This window comes from Crocodylus siamensis, chromosome 12 (assembly GCF_052110815.1).
Source record: "Crocodylus siamensis isolate JL-2025a chromosome 12, ASM5211081v1, whole genome shotgun sequence".
Classification (NCBI taxonomy): domain Eukaryota; kingdom Metazoa; phylum Chordata; order Crocodylia; family Crocodylidae; genus Crocodylus; species Crocodylus siamensis.
The window spans coordinates 37,655,089-37,672,702 of record NC_143406.1 but is presented as its reverse complement, the minus strand read 5'-3'; the positions used below and the strand labels follow the sequence as shown (position 1 = coordinate 37,672,702).

Genomic DNA, 17,614 nt, shown 5'->3' with positions numbered 1-17,614 from the left:
CCCTAATGTAAGAGAAGGGAATGGAACAGGAAGTATCCAGGCAACAGGGTTGCCACACCTCTGGTAACTGCTTGCTTTCTGACCTGGTTTCCCAACTCAGTTTACTTGTGGACTTTACCCTCCTTTTGACCTACTGGTTTTCTGGCTTGGGTCACTCATAGACTTCACTCACCTCTTGATTTCCTGGTTTTCTGATCTGGCTTGTCCCTGGACTCTGACTGCTCTCTCTGACTGGTTTGTACTTAAATAACAGCAGTCTTGATGCCTTGTAAGCCCTCAAGTCTGGCCACCACTTCCTGGCACTGACAGGGTCAAACTTGTACTTCTTCATGGGATAAACACAACCTGGGTCCCACTATATCAGTAATTAAAACTAAATGTTTATCTTTAGAAATGCCTATCAAAAGTTAATTCTTGTAATTATGTAGTTCTTACTAAGCTCTAAAATAATGAAGTAACCCTGCATTATTGTTAAATATTTATACCATTGTACACCTAAGTGCCTTGACCAGGACAGGCCCTCTGTGCATGTTAGTGCCAGTATGTTATGGGATCACAGTGTAAAAAGGAAACTACTTGCATTTGGGAACCACAGCATGCAATCAGGGATTACAGTCTTCTTATAGACAAAAGTATAAAAAGAGGAAAGTTTAAAAAAAAATACCTGTTTCTCCAAACCAGTGAAACCTTCCATTAGCAGCACGTACTATTTCTTTAAAAATGCTAGCAGTTTCGTTTGGACTCGCATAGCGGGCTGGAATAATGGTGCAGGGGTCTAAGTCCCCTGTTACATTAAAGAGACAGACATGAAGCTGCAGATCACAACCACCACAGATTTCAGCCACATAAGCACTCACAGCATGCTGCAAAGCAAAAAGAAAAACTGCCAAGTACTTCATAGGTGTTTATAATTGTTCTGAGGCTTATGTATACCTTACTATTAAGAGTTGCAGTTGTAGGATGGGGAGAGTTACCCAAGCTGGATTTAACTTAGGTACCTGAGGTAGAAGCAGTAGTAAAAATGTGATGGCACAGGTTTCAACTTGGCTACCTAAATAAATAGGTTGGCTTGTGTTGATCTACACATGCTACAGTCGCAACTCTGTGGTAGCACTGACACAGGCACTGACCTGCAGGACCAATTTCTCAACTGACTCGGCTCCACTGAAAGCACTGGAGCTAAGCTGATCCCAGCTCAGGTGAGACTGCCCTTAAGAACTTACATCTGTGTAAATACAATCTAATGTTAGCTACAAGCCTGAACAGAAATGTCTCCTTACTGCCTAAATACCCTCCTGTCTGGAAAAGGATGTGGTGACTGACTGAATGGGGATTGAACTGTTGCCTTTCCTTAAAAGGAACTGCTGTTCCCACGTGAGTAAGGGTAGGCTAGGAGGAACTGCCAGAAAGTGGCACCAAATTGAAAAGGGTGATCCTACTATCATGAGGAAAGGGAGCTAATGAAAGCTAACACCTTCTGAGAAAGAGATTCTATAAACACTCCCCCAAAGATTCTGAGATTCATCTGTCACCATTTCCTAAACAGCAAATGAAACATTTCAAGAGCTAAACTCAGATCCTGGCATTGATGCTAGGCTTAGATGTAACAGAAATAGTCTACCCCCAAACTATTGTAGGCAGCTGAAACAAGCTTGAAATTAATCCTGTAAAAAGCATTCAGTGTTTCAAATTTTGTAATGACACTTACCATCTCCTGGTCAGGAACTCCAGTGGTAAGCACATAAATGCCTTGAGATCCACATTCGTCTTTATCTTTGAAGTCTACTTCTGTTGCTCTTCTGAGAGCACTCATTAAATTCCTACTGCCTTTGCACTGTAGGCTCAATATCCATCTACATAGAAAGTTTTACTTATTATCCATATTATCACAATGTAAAGTGGATAATAACAATAATAATAATAAATAATAACAATAATAATGCAATGGAAAATCTCCACTACTGGAAAACAATTAGAGTAAACAGAACCAGCTGCCTCAAGTAAAGCCTCATTGTGATACCCTGGACTTGAGTATCTCCTTTTGAACTATGTCTACAATGGCCCAAGTGATCTAGCTTAATTTTTGTACTACAGCTACCATAAACAATGTTGAAGGTTAGGGTGCAGCATTACAGTGGGATTATTAGTAAATCACATTATGTGAGAAAGCTGGAATGTGAGACTTATGAGCTCACAAGTCTACTCTCACATATTAATGGAACTGCTTGCTAAATTGTAACTGGTTTCACCCATACACGTTCACAGGCATCACTGACAACATTCTCTGGCTCGTACAGCTTTTGGAACTGGTGGTAGCATATGGGAAGAAATTAAGGGATGCCCTCAGACCTCAGTCAAATGTGAAGGGGTGGCAGTTTTTAAATAACAAATTTCTACTTGTTAACATAGCACATATATGAAACTAAGCATTAATCCCTCTGATGTTGTTCTCATGGAAGTACCAGACAAACTACAGAACAGTATACCCAGCTGTTAGTTTTATAGCATAATAAACTTTTAAAACCTGCAGATTTGTTCATTGTTTTGGGTCCTAAGATACATCAACACCTGCATTTTCACTTAATTCATAAATGTTAACAAAGTATCATCTGATCATACCTCCAGGCACTTTGCAAGTTATCTGGAACTGAAGGAACCATTTCTGGTTTCCAAGCCGTAATATCACTTCCAAAGCTTCCAAAGAAATAAAACAGCAATTCATTTTCAGATATTGCTTTACTACATGCAAATGTATACATTCCTTGAAAAAACCTGACTTTTGGAACTAGAAGCATCACTCAGATGTCCATTTCTGTTTCAAATCATAGAACATTTCAAGAAGAAGTCTGCAGCAGACTAAGATGCCCAGATTTGAATTTGGAACTGCTCTGAATGCTGCAGTAGGCATAGCAGTCATTTTGGATTCTACAAAGTGGGCTAAATTATGCAACATAAATATAACAAAGTAAATGATGGTCCCTAATTACCAGTTTGGCCACTGCTCACTTTAGCCGTACAGAATGGGGAGGAGGGAAAATATGTATGGCTTTTAAAGGTTATTCTTAGAATAACTTAACCAAAAACTAATAAATTCAATACTGAAAAAATATAACCATATAAGATCAGACTAATATTCCACAGTAGATACAATATGTTATGTCCATTGTCTAGTTACCTACCAGCATTCTTCTTATCCACAATGTTACACATAGTGCTTAAAAATATACTTTTAACAGATACTTACGCAATAATATTGAAACAGTCTTTGTTTGACATTTGTTCTTCAAGCAAAAGTCGCAAGGAATGTTGGATGTAGATGATATACAAGGAATTTATTACCGACATATCAACCAGTATAACAACCCTACGCAAGAAATGAAAAAAGAACTTAATCACTATCTCCTCTCTCTCTCCATTTTATCTTTTAGTCACCTCAATACCGAAGTCAAATATCAATTGTTCATGTATTAAAGCTTATAAATAACTTGCAGGTAGCAAAAGAAAGTAAAAACAAACTTAAGCTGAGATTTTATTTTTACATGGAGGGAATACCCATTCAGGTAGTATGGTACATTTCTCAGGCCATAGTAACTCCAGGATGTGGATGTATGAAGGGCTGTTTTGGTTCTTGGCCTCAAACAAAAAAGCACCCCCCCCCAAAAAAAAACAAAACAACCCCAAACCAAATCCACACCTCTACTGCCCCTATGTACAAACATGGGTTATCCAAGATGTGACTGACCAGTGTGAGGGATGTCTAAGCAGATGGGGGCAACTACAGTGACACCAACTCCCCAGGAATGTATATGGAGTTACTCCAAAATAGTACAAAAAGTTTGTTCCCAGATCCACATGACACAAGCTACAATTCTTTGGTAATTAGATAAGGCCCTATATAATGCATAAATTATCTTTTTTTAAAATTGTATTGTGACTGTACTGAATAACTCTGCTATACAGAAATAAACATAACACAAGCAAATTAAAACTGGCTGACAGGTCTATAAAACATAGTTTTAAAAGGGGAATTCTGTCAAACATGTATTTTTAAAACTGTCCCATAGTGATCAATTTTTGGCCGCCTGCCATTTAATACTGAAGTACTGCCGAAGTAACGATACCTCCTTTCACATATAGCTCCCCATATTCTTCTGCTGCCAACTGAAAGCCAGTCAATTCGTTTCTCATATATTCTCACCATTCTACCAAGCTGTTTCTGTGAATAAAATATGTGTAACAACTGAGTGGTGATTTTTAATATAAATTAATATATTAACATTTCAGATGAACATTACTTCCAAAATTTATTAACAACTATAAAACTTAGAGTGAATAAAATCCAAGTATTAACATGGAGCACAAATGATCACTTAAGCTAAAGATTCCAGTATCTCTGCAGTCATGCATTTTCTCTTAAGAAAGCCACTTAAAAAGACAAACAAATGTCTTTTTAAGACATTTAAAATAAAAAGGTGCTTGTACTCATGTTATACTCAAACTTCTCTCAAATGAATGCTTCTTATCTATCCTTTATCAAGATATTGGACAGCACATACATGAAGAAAATTGATTTCTAAACAACATTTTTTTTGAAAAGGTCAGAACTTTATCCAGAGCAGTATCACCCCATGTTTACAGCAAAACTTAATAGACAGCATTTAATATAAATGCACACAAGGTCTGGAAACATGCAATGTACTCTAAGGGTGTGTCCACACATGCAGACACGTGCGCCTGCAGCAGCTCAAGTAGCAGGGCACAAATTGGTGCTGGAAATTTGTGCCTCAGCACAGTGCTTGAACATGTACTTTGGAGTGGGGCAAATTGACCCTGGCCAGCTCCTCTCTGATCTTCAACCCGGGGGAGCACCTGTGCTGGCCCCAGTAGTATAAAAAGCTGCTTTAGCAAGCAGCTCAAGGCTATGTGCCCTCAGAAGTTTCTAAAGCCCGGCCAATTGGTATCTGGGGACACTAGCCTCTTGTCACAGTTGGACTGCTGAAGTAGCCCTAACCTAGAGGGGCCCTTGCACCCTCTACCAACTGCAGCAATCTAGCAGTGGGGGCTGCTGCCTGGCTGTGACCTGCTGCTACCTGCAACAGCATCCAGCTCTTGGACCTGTGGCTCCATGGCTGCCAGACCCGGATAGGGACTGCACAGCTGCCTGGGCTGTAGTATGGGCACTGTAGCAGAGCCACCTGCATCTCTGAACCAGCAGCCAATGGGCCGTAGCTAAACAGCTGGCCTTTGTTTGGCACTGCTGCCATGTCTTCTGGTGTCCCTGTTCTGCTGTCTGGGCAGATATCACCCAGATGTGCTCGTTGCAGTGGCCCACTTTGAACTGTTGAAGTGTGTTCTCTTGGCCCCAAATGGCCAGAAGGTCATCCACCTCGTCTGCCCTCCAGCTAGATCAGGGCGGGCAATGATTTCGGGCAGAGGGCTGCTTACCCAGTTGTGGCAGGCCGAGGGCCGCATGGGTAGCCCTGCCCCTTGACAGGGTGGCAGGAGCGCAGGGTTCCAATGTCCCAATGTCTTCAGGGCCAGCACCGGTGGGGCCCAAAGCAGGGCACAGGCTGGCAGGGGTCTGTGGAGCCAGGCTGGGCTGCACCAGCAGGGAGAGGGGGGAGCTGTCTGAAGCAGCCCGAAGCGGGCTGCGAGTGGTTGCAGCGCGTGGTGCCGGGCACAGGGCAGGGAGAGGTCACTTTTCCCCACCCCATGCTCAGCACCACCTCGTGAACCCTGTATGGCTCAGGCTTTGCTCAGGCTGACTGACATGGAAGTTGACAAAGGGGAGGTGGCCAAGTAAATACAACTCACCTGATAGTGGTATAATATCGGTGGGTCCACATGAACATTTTTTACAGTTCCATCATGCCATTCAAACTGCATCATTGCTCTCTGAAACAATAAACAAAACACTCAGGTGTTTCAGGGAGTAGCTTCTGAAGCCCGGACAATCGCTTTCTGGGGACACTAAACTCTTGTGACAGTTGGACTGCTGAAGTAGCCCAAATGTGGACTGCTGAATTTTCACACAAATGTGAAATTCATTCCTAGACATTTTAATGAAGAAACACACAACTTTAATCTATAAATGTATAATCCGTTAAAATCTATGGGATTTCACTTGCTTATAGCAGGACTGAATTTATCCTTCTCAGCATAAAAGGCACAATGCATGAGGATAGCTAAATATGTACCGATTAGGTATTAAGCTTTTAAATAAGTACTATTTGCTTTTTTAATCTTAAGAAAGATCTTTGACACCTACTTGGATTGAATTACCTGTACAGTCTGAAGACGTAATGTGTAAATCCCATAAGGGAGCATTATACTTTAAAAAGACAGTTAATCATTTAGAACCAACTTGTGAAGGTGCAGGATGTTCTCAACTCCAGATAAGTTCACGCAATATATACAACCAGGAATTTCATTCTCCATAAGAGCAAGGCTACACTTTTGAAAATACAATTTCACTTATAATTCTATCAGTATGCTTTGAGGATTCTTGTAAAAAAATGGTGCTGCTGTGTAACTGATGCCTGGTTAAATCCCTGGGTTTGTACTGAAAATATCAGCTACCATATTTTGCACTATAGTACACTGCCCTTGTTTCACTTTTCCTTGAAACAGTTACTGCCCCTGCACAGAAACATTGTAGAATAATGGTGTGGGAAACGGGTCGTATTCGATTCAGATTCAGCCTGAATCAGGGACAGCAATTAATTTGTTGATTCGTTTCACTGTCCCAATTCAATTCAGCCAAATACAAATCTGAACATTTGACACTGATTCGGAGAATCAGCAATTCAGCCATAGACACAGCTTTAAATGTTTTTTTCTAACATACTTCGAGGCACCAGTGAGGAGCACAGACCAGCTGTGTGCTGCTGGTAAGCCTGTTGTGGTGGAAGGAGAGGGGGGAGGGAAGGGGCATGGGGTAGCAGATCAACGCCCCCCACAACAAAGCAGGGAGGGGGCAGGGGTAGGCGCTGCCCAGCCAGGGTAGGGCAAGGTGCAGGATGGAGCCATGGCTTGTAGGTGGGGTGGTTCCCCACTGCTGCATTCACCCCAGAGGGGCATGGGGGGGGGGGGAGTGTGCCCCTGGATCTGCATGGGATGGGGTGAGTGGGCTGCAGCTTCAGGCTGGAGATCTGTGCAGATCCGGGGGCACATGCCCCCCCTTATGCCCTCCTGGAGAGCATGCAGCAGCAGGAACCCCTCCCTGCCCCGGTGCACTACCAAACCAATTTCTGATATAGCTGCATGCAGCTGGTAAATCTGTTGTGGTGGAAGAGGGGAGCGGGGGAAGGAAGGGGTGTGGAGGGGGCAGATCAATACCCCACCTCAGCTGGGCAGCACCTGCCCCTGCCCCCTCACCACAGAGGCATTGATCTGCCCCCTCCGTGCCCCTTCCCTGCCCCCTCCCCTTCCACCACAACAGACTTATGAGCTGCATGCAGCTGTATTGGAAATTGGATCAGTACTGGCCAATGACTCCTTAAATGTCACCTATAGATATTGGCCTTGAAGGAATCACTTTGACAGCTCAGATGATATTAGGCTATTTTTTTCAGACAGTAGTTTATCTAAACTATTTAAAACATTAAAGAAAGCACAGATACCAGAGGGTACATCAGAGAACTAAGAGTAATAGCTTTATTAAAAATACCATACACCGAATCATATGTACCATGTATAACAACAGCTAAAGGGATAGGGAAAATACGGAATGAATTCTCATTATCTACCTCATGCAGTGTTGATGACACTGTTTTCTGAAGAATAGGCACAAATTCTTCCACTGGTGAGAATGCATTTGGAGCCAAAACTTGATAAAGGCTCAACTTCTTGGCTATAATAAATAATGGAAAGACTAAATAAAACACAAACTATCATTAGCATTTCACACCAGAGGAAATTCATTTGCGTACAATACCTTTCAGTCCATTTGTCTTCAACCAGCTAGCTGAGGTTTTAGCCAGGAAGGTGGGCACTTGTATAACAAGGGGACTTTCATGCTTTGGAAGGAAGCTAGCAGGCACAACCTTTGCAAAATCTGTAGAAATCTAAACATTTAAAAATGTCTTTTGTAAATTTCAATGCATGTGAACATACGGCATAATAGTTTCACTAATGCTAAAAATGAGGCATCACTGACACAGCTATTTAAAAATGGCTAAACATTGTAATAGTGTTTTTAACCATTAATTTCACCATTTTAAATGGTTTTGAGAAAACAGCATTCCCCTTTGCTAGTTACAATGCAGAAATCAGTAATGTAAAGGAAAACCTCTCTACATGTGCCCTAGAGCTAAAAGCCAGTCATCTAGGATAAATAAACTTAATTGAATCTTCATTACTAGCTAATCAAGTCCTTTATTCACTTGCTGCAGTTGGCTTAATACTATAATGGACACATTTGACATTTAATTACACTTGTGCAAACCTGTAAACCAGTGGTTCTGTGCCTTGGTACTACAACACCAGGCTTCCATAATTGCTGCCCACATGCTTAACAACTCCATAACTGTAATTCTCAAGGTCTGTAAAAAGAATAGAAATGATGCTCCTTGCCATGCATCTAAATTAGAGGTGGGCAATTATTTCGGCTGGAGGGCCACTTAATGAGTTTTGATGAGCTGTCGAGAGCCACAAGAGCAGCTCTGAACCTAGACAGGTGCCCTGCCCCTGGTTGCCATCTTGGAACTGGAAGTCCCGCCCCTAACCCCCCAACCTTTGCCATCAGAAGTCCCTCCCCTTGCCCTGGAAGTACTCCTTTTAGGAAGAGGGTTTGCCATCTTGGAACCAGAAAGAAAATAAATCATATACTAAAAAATCAAACATCTATTATAACATATTATATTTTTAAAAATATTTCTGTCCTTATTTACATGCGTTTTCATGGTGTATATAGAGGGGATTGCATAACAGCTCAAATAAAGTCTTACTCCTGTATATTGTGTGGAGGGTGTGGGTGGGGGCTGGATGCGTGTGTGGGAGGGTATGTGGGGTTGTGGAGGGGTGTAGGTGTATGGGCAGGGGATGGGGGAGGGTGTGGGAAGGTGCAGTGTTTGTGGGGGTGTGACTGTGTGTGTGGGAGGGTGTGAGGGTATAGTGGGATGTGCATGGGAGCCCCACACAACTACACACATAAGCTGGTCAGCACACCCTGCCCCCGCCATCACCTCACAACAGCCTGAAGCCTGTATACCCTGCAGCTCTTCCCTGCCACCGCCAACAGTGCACAGCCTTGACCATAGCCCACTCCAGACTGGACCACCTGGAACCTGTGCGCGAAGCCCCGAACCTCTGCCAGGCCCAGGCTGCCCTGCAGCTCCTCTCTGCTGCTGTCACCACTACATAAAAAGTACGGCTCTGCAGCCCCGCACCCACCCATGAGCAACAAAACACAGTACTAATAGTGCAAAAGCTGCTTGGGGATAGGGATTTGTTGGAGGGGAAAGCAGCTGTCACTTGAGAATCATTATGACATGGCACAAACACAGCACTGAAGGATGCTCCCTGCCCCAAAGAGTTTATAGGCTAAATGTAAGAGAACAGACAACAGAGTACAGGAAACGTCGATACAAGACTGCTTAACATGAAGGAGGCTGGTTTCAGCATGCCAGTAGCCTATTGTTGCCAAAGCATCACAGCTCCAAGTTTTAAGGAACAGTTGAAAGGGAGCATGCCTATCCCAAATAGGAGGGGCAGCCTGAGAAAGAATGAAGGTGACTTGTTTGACAATATAATGAGTGAACAAGACAGGCTGGTGGGAAAGGAGGGACAATGTCTTGATAAATGAGAGATGCTCAATATAGTGGGCCTAGTTAAAATAAGTAGGGGTGGGAGGTGCTGTGGTGTGCCGTGTGGGGCCAGTGGTGCCCAGCATGCGCCTCCCGCTCCCCCCGGGTAAAAAGCAAAGTATGGGAAGGCACTGGGAAGACACTGTTGCTGCGCCCTGGGGCCCGCTTCGTCCTCGTCTGCCTGCTTGCCTACGTGTACCCCCTATGTCCTTACTAAGTACCCCTAGGGGTATGCGCACCCCTGGTTGACAATCCCTGGGTTAGAGGATAGGGGAAGGATTTTGCATCAGGTGTGAACACAAGAGAATCTTACTTGTTATGGGCAGAGAGGAGGATTTTGCACCAGTTGCAACATCAGGTGGGAACCTGGATTGGAATTTTTAGCTGTGTGGAAGGCAGAAAAAGCTACACTCTAAAGATATTAGAGAGAATCAGTCAGTCTCACCTCCATCCTTGACAGTCTTTGAAAAGATTATTAAGGCTCATATATGTGAGAGCCCAGCAGGAAAAATTATGCTGAGGGGAAACCAGCACGGGTTCATAGCGGGTAGATCATGCCCGACTAATCTAGTCTCTTTTTATGACCAGGTTACAAAACACCTCGACACAGGAGTAGGGGTTAATATCGTTTACTTAGACTTCAGGAAGGCCTTCAATACAGCATCCCACCCCATACTGGAGAACAAATTAAGAGGCTGTGACTTGGATGATTACACAGTCCAGTGTTTGGCAAATTGGCTAGAGGGTCGTACCCAAAGAGTGGTAGTGGATGGGTCAGTATCAACCTGGAAGGGAGTGGGTAGTGGGGTCCCGCAGGGCTCAGTCCTTAGACCGATACTCTTCAATGTCTTCATCAGTGACTTGGACGAGGGAGTGAAGTGTACTCTATCCAAGTTTGCGGATGATACAAAACTGGGGAGAAGTGGACACGCCGGAGGGCAGGGAACAACTACATGTAGACCTGGACAGGTTGGACCAATGGGCAGAAAACAATAGAATGAGATTTAATAAGGAGAAATGCAAAGTGCTGCACCTAGGGAGGAAAAACCTACTGCTTAGGAAATGACCTGCTCGGTAGCACGGAAGCGGAAAGGGATGTTGGAGTCCTAGTGGACTCCAAGATGAACGTGAGTCATCAGCATGACGAAGTCACCGGAAAAGCTAACTGCACGTTATCATGCATCAGCAGATGCACCAAGGAAGTGATACTTCCCCTCTATCGGGCACTGGTCAGACTGCAGTTGGAGTACCACGTCCAGTTTTGGGCGCCACACTTCAAGAGGGATGTGGATAACCTGGAGAGGGTCCAGAGAAGAGCCACTCATATGGTTAAGGGCTTGCAGGCCAAGCTCTACAAGGAGAGACCAGGGCACCTGGACTTCTTCAGCCTCCACAAGAGACGGTTGAGAGGCAACCTTGTGGCTGCCTATAAATTCATCATGGGGGCACAGAAGGGAATTGGTGAGGCTCTACTCACCAATGCGCTGCTGGGGGTCACAAGAAATAATGGCTATAAGCTAGCAGAGTGAAGATTTAGACTGGACATTAGGAGGAACTTCTTCACAATTAGAGTGGCCAAGGTCTGGAATGGGTTCCCAAGGGAAGTGGTGCTCTCCCCTATCCTAGGGGTCTTCAAGAGGAGGTTGGGCGGGCATCTGGCTGGTGTCATCTGAACCCAGCACTCTTTCCTGTCTATGCAGGGGGTTGGACTCAATAATCTATTGAGGTCCCTTCTGACCCTAACATCTATGAATCTATGATAGATGCCACCCACAAGACAAATAAACATTTTCAAAAGGAGGTAAATATCCTCATTTTACAGATGGAAAAACAAGCGCTTAACAGCATGTGGGCAGTTCCCCCTTGCAGCAGATCTGCCCAGCTGCTCCCTGGATTGACATCTGTATTAATATGACAAGTTCCATATAGCGTTTGTAGGAATCTTGGCCATTACAAAGTTAGTAGGAATATATACAGTAGTTGGCTCAATGCTTATTATGCCTGCAAAAAAGCTTATATCTGTACAAATGAGTTAAAATTTTGTCAGAAGAGCTTGTTTTAGGACAGTGTTTCTCAACTTGTGGACTGTGACCCAAAAGCAGGTTGCAAGAATATATAAAAGGGTCGTGAACAAACTTTAAAAATACATCGGGAAACTTTAAAAAAAGATTCTCCTTTAAAGGAGAAAAATGTGGGAAACTGTGGCTTTTCAATTGCAGGCTGACAGAGTTCCAGCCTGCAAGGGGCTGCTTGGGACCCCCCCAAACCCTACACCCCTGCTGTCCAACACGCTGAGGGTCCGGGGCCTTGGGGTAGGGGGGACAGTGAGTTGGGAGTGAGGGGCACTGGATGGAGACTGGCCACTGATGTTTACAAATGGGTCCTGGTCCAAAAAAGGTTGAGAACCACTGTTCTAGGAGACGTCAAAATATCCAGAGAAAGAAACAGAAGCAGCAGTAACTACTCCTTTTTCCTTGGCTAGAGACATGAGTTTCTGATTCTAACATAAGTTATAGTGATAGTGGTGGAAATGATCTATATAAATTGCCTCCATATTACTTGAAGGAAAGAACTTGAGCTCTCACTCTCTTATGCGCCCACTCTTTCTCTCTCTCTCGCTCTCTCACACACACACACACACACACCACTGCCCCTTATATCTGTGACAGAAAACAGTTTTTCTTGTTTTAAAAAATTCTAACACAGATCTAGATTTATAAAACAGAACTTTTGATTATAAAAAGCAATATAAAAATCAGCTCTGGCAAGCAGCTCAGGGCTACTTGCCCTCAGAAGCATCTAAGGCTCGGCCAGCTGGTATCTGGGGACACTAGCCCCCTGTGCTAGACTTCCCCTGCCCCCTCTACCCACTGCGGCAGGAACTACCACCTGCCTGTGACTTGCTGCCACCTGCAACAGCATCTGCCCCCTTGGACCTGCGGTCCCATGGCTCCATGCCTGCCAGACCTGGACAGGGACCACACGGCCACCTGGGCTGTGGTATGGGAATGCAGCAGAGCCACCTGCACCTTTGGGCCTGCTGCCAGCAGGCAATGGCTGCACAGTTGGCCTTCATGCAGCACTGCTGCCATGTCTTCTGGTGTCCCTGTTCTACCATCTGGGCAGCTATTGCTCAAAAGATGTGCTCATTGCAGTGGCCTGCTCTGAACTGCCCCAAATGGCTAGGAGGTCAGCCACCTCAGCTGCCCTCCAGCTGGGTTCCCAGTGCTGGCCCTGGGCAGGCTCCTCTGTCTAGGTCCATTCCACTTGACTCACCAGCAGGGATCCTGGTTTCCTCTGTTTAAAAATGGCAAATTCTCTGATAAAATCCCAATTTGTTTCATCAAAAGCCCCAAAAACCACACTTTTCCTTGATTAAAATGGAATGCCACTGAATCTGTAGGTGTCAGTTGAGCACAATGCTTTATTGATATGTAACAGCTGCTACTGGATTTGCAACAGGGCTCAGGATCCCAGCAAAGACAGAGCAGGAAAGGTTGCAGAAAGTTGTTCCTTGCAAGAGCATATGCATGTTTTCGATTGGCTTCTGAAGCAGGAGTGGGGCAGAAACTCAGCCCTGGGGACTCACCCAGGCTCAGACAAGGGAAGGATCCCTGGGACCACAGAGCTCGAGGAGGAACCACCTTGAGGTGCTGTGAAGTGAACCTGGCCTTAGTGACAGGAAGAAGATAACCTGTTATCCTTTTTCCCTCTGGGAGACAAAGGAACCCATGTGGACAGAAAAGGGTGGTGAGGTAGACTTGCCTAGGAGGGCAGGTTGTTGATCTGGGAAGGCACTGGGGAGAGTTAACTAAGAAACAATCTGGGGCCAAGGGGTGATAAACCCAGGGTTGTTTCAGGTATCAGCACAAGGGGCCATGTCTGGGAACTGGAGAAAGGTGTGTTTTTTTGGGAGGGCAGGAGCAGTGTATGTTTTTTTGCAGATACCGCAGGCAGCTGGAGCATAGGAGAGCTTCTCTTCTCCATGCAAGCTCTAGCAGAGAGCAGAACTTTCTGAAGCAGCAGCATCAGCCATGGATGTGTTGCCCGTGTGAAGGGGAGCTGATGTTTGTGTTCACCCTGTGTGCTCCTGCTGAAATTCACTGGAGTCTCAAGGTTTAAGCTGGGGAGTTGTACTGAGGGTGTCTTTGATTCAGTTTGTATAGAGTGTTTTAGTTCATTGATACCTGCTGTTGACAATTAAATTATTGATATCCTGGGTTCCACTATTAACCTCATCCTTACATTGACTGTTTTGTAAATAATACACTGTGTAAACAGTTAGACTGTATGTACTCCAGTGTGTGGGGGAACCACAAAAAAGCACTCCATGGAGAGGTGGCCCCAGCCCTAGGGACTGGGAGATTGACCAAGGCTATTTGACCCCCCAGAACCCTGAATCTGGACGTGACCATGTGTAGCACCACGGCTAGGGTTACAGATATATTTACAATTTTAACACAGTTTGGAAGGCTATCACTGCTTCAATCATTATAATAAAATAAATTCTAAATACTTACATATTTTGGCATTTGCTTTTTTTTTTAATCATAGGAAATCAGAGCTCCCCCTGTTCCCTTTTGCTCACCAGGATGCAGGTCCAGCTGCAGCTGTCTCTCCACCTGCTTTGTGGTGTTGGGCAGCACTGAGATGCTGGTGCCCTGTCCATATCCTTGTTCCTCACTCCTAATTACAACCTTGCCAGTGCCCCTCATTCCTGATCTGCAGCCCCTGCCTGCCTCTCACTAGCCCCAGCTCTCTCCCTGCCCCAGGACATGAGTACAGCTGCAACTGTCCTGCCCGCTGCTTTGTGGATCTGCGCAGTGCCAGCCCTTGCTGTTCTGTTTCCTACATCTGTACCCAGGCCCCAGAAATCTCTATGTCCTTCCTGGGAAGCCCCTGACTGGTACTCAGAGACTGGGCTGGGCAAGCCCCAAGCAAAATATACCTCCCAAAAATAAATTCTCTACTTACATTCTGCATGCTAGTAACAAGCAAGTCGCGAGTCCTTCCCGGAAAAATCTGTTTGATGCTGCTCAGCAGGGCCTTAGCTTTCTGGGATTCAAGTAGCAATAGACGGATATCACTACTATCATAATTCTTATCATGCAACAAGAAAGGGGAAGGTCAGTGGTTAGTAAAACATCAAACAAGCTGCCAGCTCATCTAAAACTCAATTACCATTTTTATGTGCACTACCTACATAGATCCTTGACAAAATTAGTTAATGTAGCAAGAGTTAATGTAGTCATATCAAATAATACTGCAATTAACTCTCTCTACAAAAAAGCATTAAACACATGCTTAATTTGAAGCACATGCTTAAACATTTTCCTCACCAAGGACGTAGTTACTACATCATTTTACTAAAGATTGATAGATCCATTTCATGAGGAGCAGCTGAGTGAATAAATCAGGAAAATCAAACCTACCTCACAGTTAGATGAGTAGCAGTGATAACGGCCTCCCGTTACTTCTGTCAGGTTCTTTAAAATAGCCTATATATAAATATGAAGATGAAGTATTTGATTTGAGTACCTCTGTGCATAGGCTGCCTTGTTCAGTTCTCTGTAACAGGCATAAAAGAGTCTTTGCCTTCAAGTAACAAAAGCTGTAAATAATAACAATCTCATCTTTTTTCCAGGCAGTCATATTTAGGAACCAAAGGAAAACCCAAACAACTAATACAGATTAAAGAAAGCTATCAAATGACAAGGTTAACCACAGACTTCACTTAAAAATAAAATGTTATCATTAACCTGTTTCCTACTTATTTGAAGGCAATTGCTATTGGAGATTTAAGCCCCAAATAAACATTTGAAAAACATTTAACAATATTGTAATGTACTGTCTCTGAAACAAATGAGGCACTTATACAAACCAGAAAGAATGTGATTACTTACTGGAAGAACATGATTGCTACACTCGTATGTAACTGCATGAACGAGCAGCTTTCTTCCCAGTGTACATTGCTGAATGTAGTCTGACAATATTTCTGAAGACTGATCAGGACTGATAAAAAATGAACAGCACATTAATATGGCCTTTTCTCCTATTTGGTTAAAGAAATGGGATGATGGAGCTTCCAGGGCTGAGGAAGAAACATCCAATCACAGGAATATAATTTAAGCATCTGGCAATCTAGGGTAACTACCATTTTGTAAAAACTTTTCAAAAGTTTGTGCAGTTTTTTCTCTTTTTAAACCCCCAGCTAATAAATATGAGAAGAAATAAAATCTAGCTCACTCTCCCGTTTCTATGCTGCCTCTTCAGGGCCAGCAGAAGCCTTTGTTACTTAGTAGTAAAGGAGGAATTGACGGCTTTTGCTTTCAGTCTGAGTTGTACCAGTAGATATTTCACATTAAAAAGAAAATTTGAAGTCTGCATAATCCCTTGGTGACGCTGTAATAAGGCAAATGGGAACCTGTCATTTAATTCTTCATTCTTGTTAGATCCATTAAAATGATATCTGGATCCAGACCACCAAAGGCACTTGTTCAGCAAAACCAAGTTGCCACCTTACTACATATTCAAAACAAAAAAACCAGAAGAATTGGTCATCTAGCACTCATCAGAAGACTTCAAATATTCTGCTTTTATTGCACTCATTATTTGAACTGTGCAAACTATCAAACATCTATCATAATTCAAAATTTATCTCGACTCAGAACTGACTGCTTGACAAAATTTCATGGAAATTATATCTTTTAAGGAAATATCTAGTATTCCTTCAGTTCCATTGTTTGTGATCAACTACAGGAAACTGGTATTAATACATAATGTTACTTTCAATCCCAAGGTAGCTGATAATTCCACAGTCCTGCACAGTCCCACTGAAATTCTCAATTGTGCCAACCATTTTTAAACCACAGAATCATAGAAAATTAGGGTTGGAATAAATGACACAATACAAAAGTTGTCATATTTATACAAAAGGACAAATTTTGAAGGGAAAGGAAGAGTAACAAAAATGAGGGAACAAATAGAAAAAGTAGCAATGGTAAAGGTGGGAAGAATGAAAATAAGTCAAGGGTGTCTGTAAAAACAAATTCCTCCTGCATGCCATAAAAGTGGAAAGTTTAAAATTGTACTTTTTAATTTTGTATCTAAGCTAATGTTTACTACTGCCAGTTCAGATAATATACTTACCAGCATCCTACAACAAGAACCAAAGAATTCAGATCTGTCTTTGTGAGGACCTTCTTCAGACCCTTCAGCAAATTGCAGCCTCCACTGGGCTTCAGCTCCTGTACCCACTGCCTTGCTTTGTGTAGGCTAGCAAAAGAATAAAAGGGAAGTCGGGTGTGTTCTAAGTGAAACAGGTCATGAAGGTCACAAACACACAAAACCTCTCATGAGATTTAGCTGGTCCATTGCATTGTACTGTCAGTTCATTTGTGGTTCTTCCTTGCAAATTTATTCTGGACACAGAAAAGAAGACTATTTGAAAACACATTTTTAGAAGCTATGTAATATACTCACACATGTACATTGACATTTGTTGGATTCTCCCATGGAAATGAAATCTCAGTCCCAAATGAGAGGAAATATAATTGCTTCTTATAACACAGTTGCTCGTCTATTAAGCACTTAAGAAACAAAAAAGTTAATAATTTAATATCCATGCCATTGTTAATGGAGTTTCAGAAAAACACTGCAATTTGCTGAAAAAAGCCCAGTATTCAGTGTTCTGAGCCATCACAAACGAAAACTAGACTCAGTATAGAAGTGATACAGTTTTAATCCTTTAGTGGGAAACAGTGAGAGTCAGCCACATGTCCTATTCCTTGCTCACCATGTCTAAATAG

At 43.3% G+C, this 17,614-nt stretch overlaps 1 protein-coding gene across 5 annotated transcripts in view; it reads right to left on the bottom strand.

The window, feature by feature from the left end:
- Window positions 1-17,614, bottom strand: part of VWA3A (von Willebrand factor A domain containing 3A) — a 64,104-nt gene that overhangs the window by 32,688 nt on the left and 13,802 nt on the right. For 4 of the 5 annotated variants that reach the window (XM_090023607.1, XM_090023604.1, XM_090023603.1 and 1 more), the window contains exons 8-20: window positions 17,289-17,395; window positions 16,956-17,081; window positions 15,710-15,818; window positions 15,239-15,304; window positions 14,781-14,906; window positions 7,937-8,066; window positions 7,749-7,852; window positions 5,815-5,895; window positions 4,122-4,216; window positions 3,245-3,364; window positions 2,620-2,694; window positions 1,709-1,853; window positions 665-863 (exon numbers count right to left, since the gene is read on the bottom strand). In XM_090023607.1, the coding sequence (XP_089879733.1) occupies window positions 665-863; window positions 1,709-1,853; window positions 2,620-2,694; window positions 3,245-3,364; window positions 4,122-4,216; window positions 5,815-5,895; window positions 7,749-7,852; window positions 7,937-8,066; window positions 14,781-14,906; window positions 15,239-15,304; window positions 15,710-15,818; window positions 16,956-17,081; window positions 17,289-17,395 (1,483 nt within the window). The remainder of the gene's footprint in view (window positions 1-664; window positions 864-1,708; window positions 1,854-2,619; window positions 2,695-3,244; window positions 3,365-4,121; window positions 4,217-5,814; window positions 5,896-7,748; window positions 7,853-7,936; window positions 8,067-14,780; window positions 14,907-15,238; window positions 15,305-15,709; window positions 15,819-16,955; window positions 17,082-17,288; window positions 17,396-17,614) is intronic. The other variant, XM_090023605.1, reaches the window with a different exon arrangement.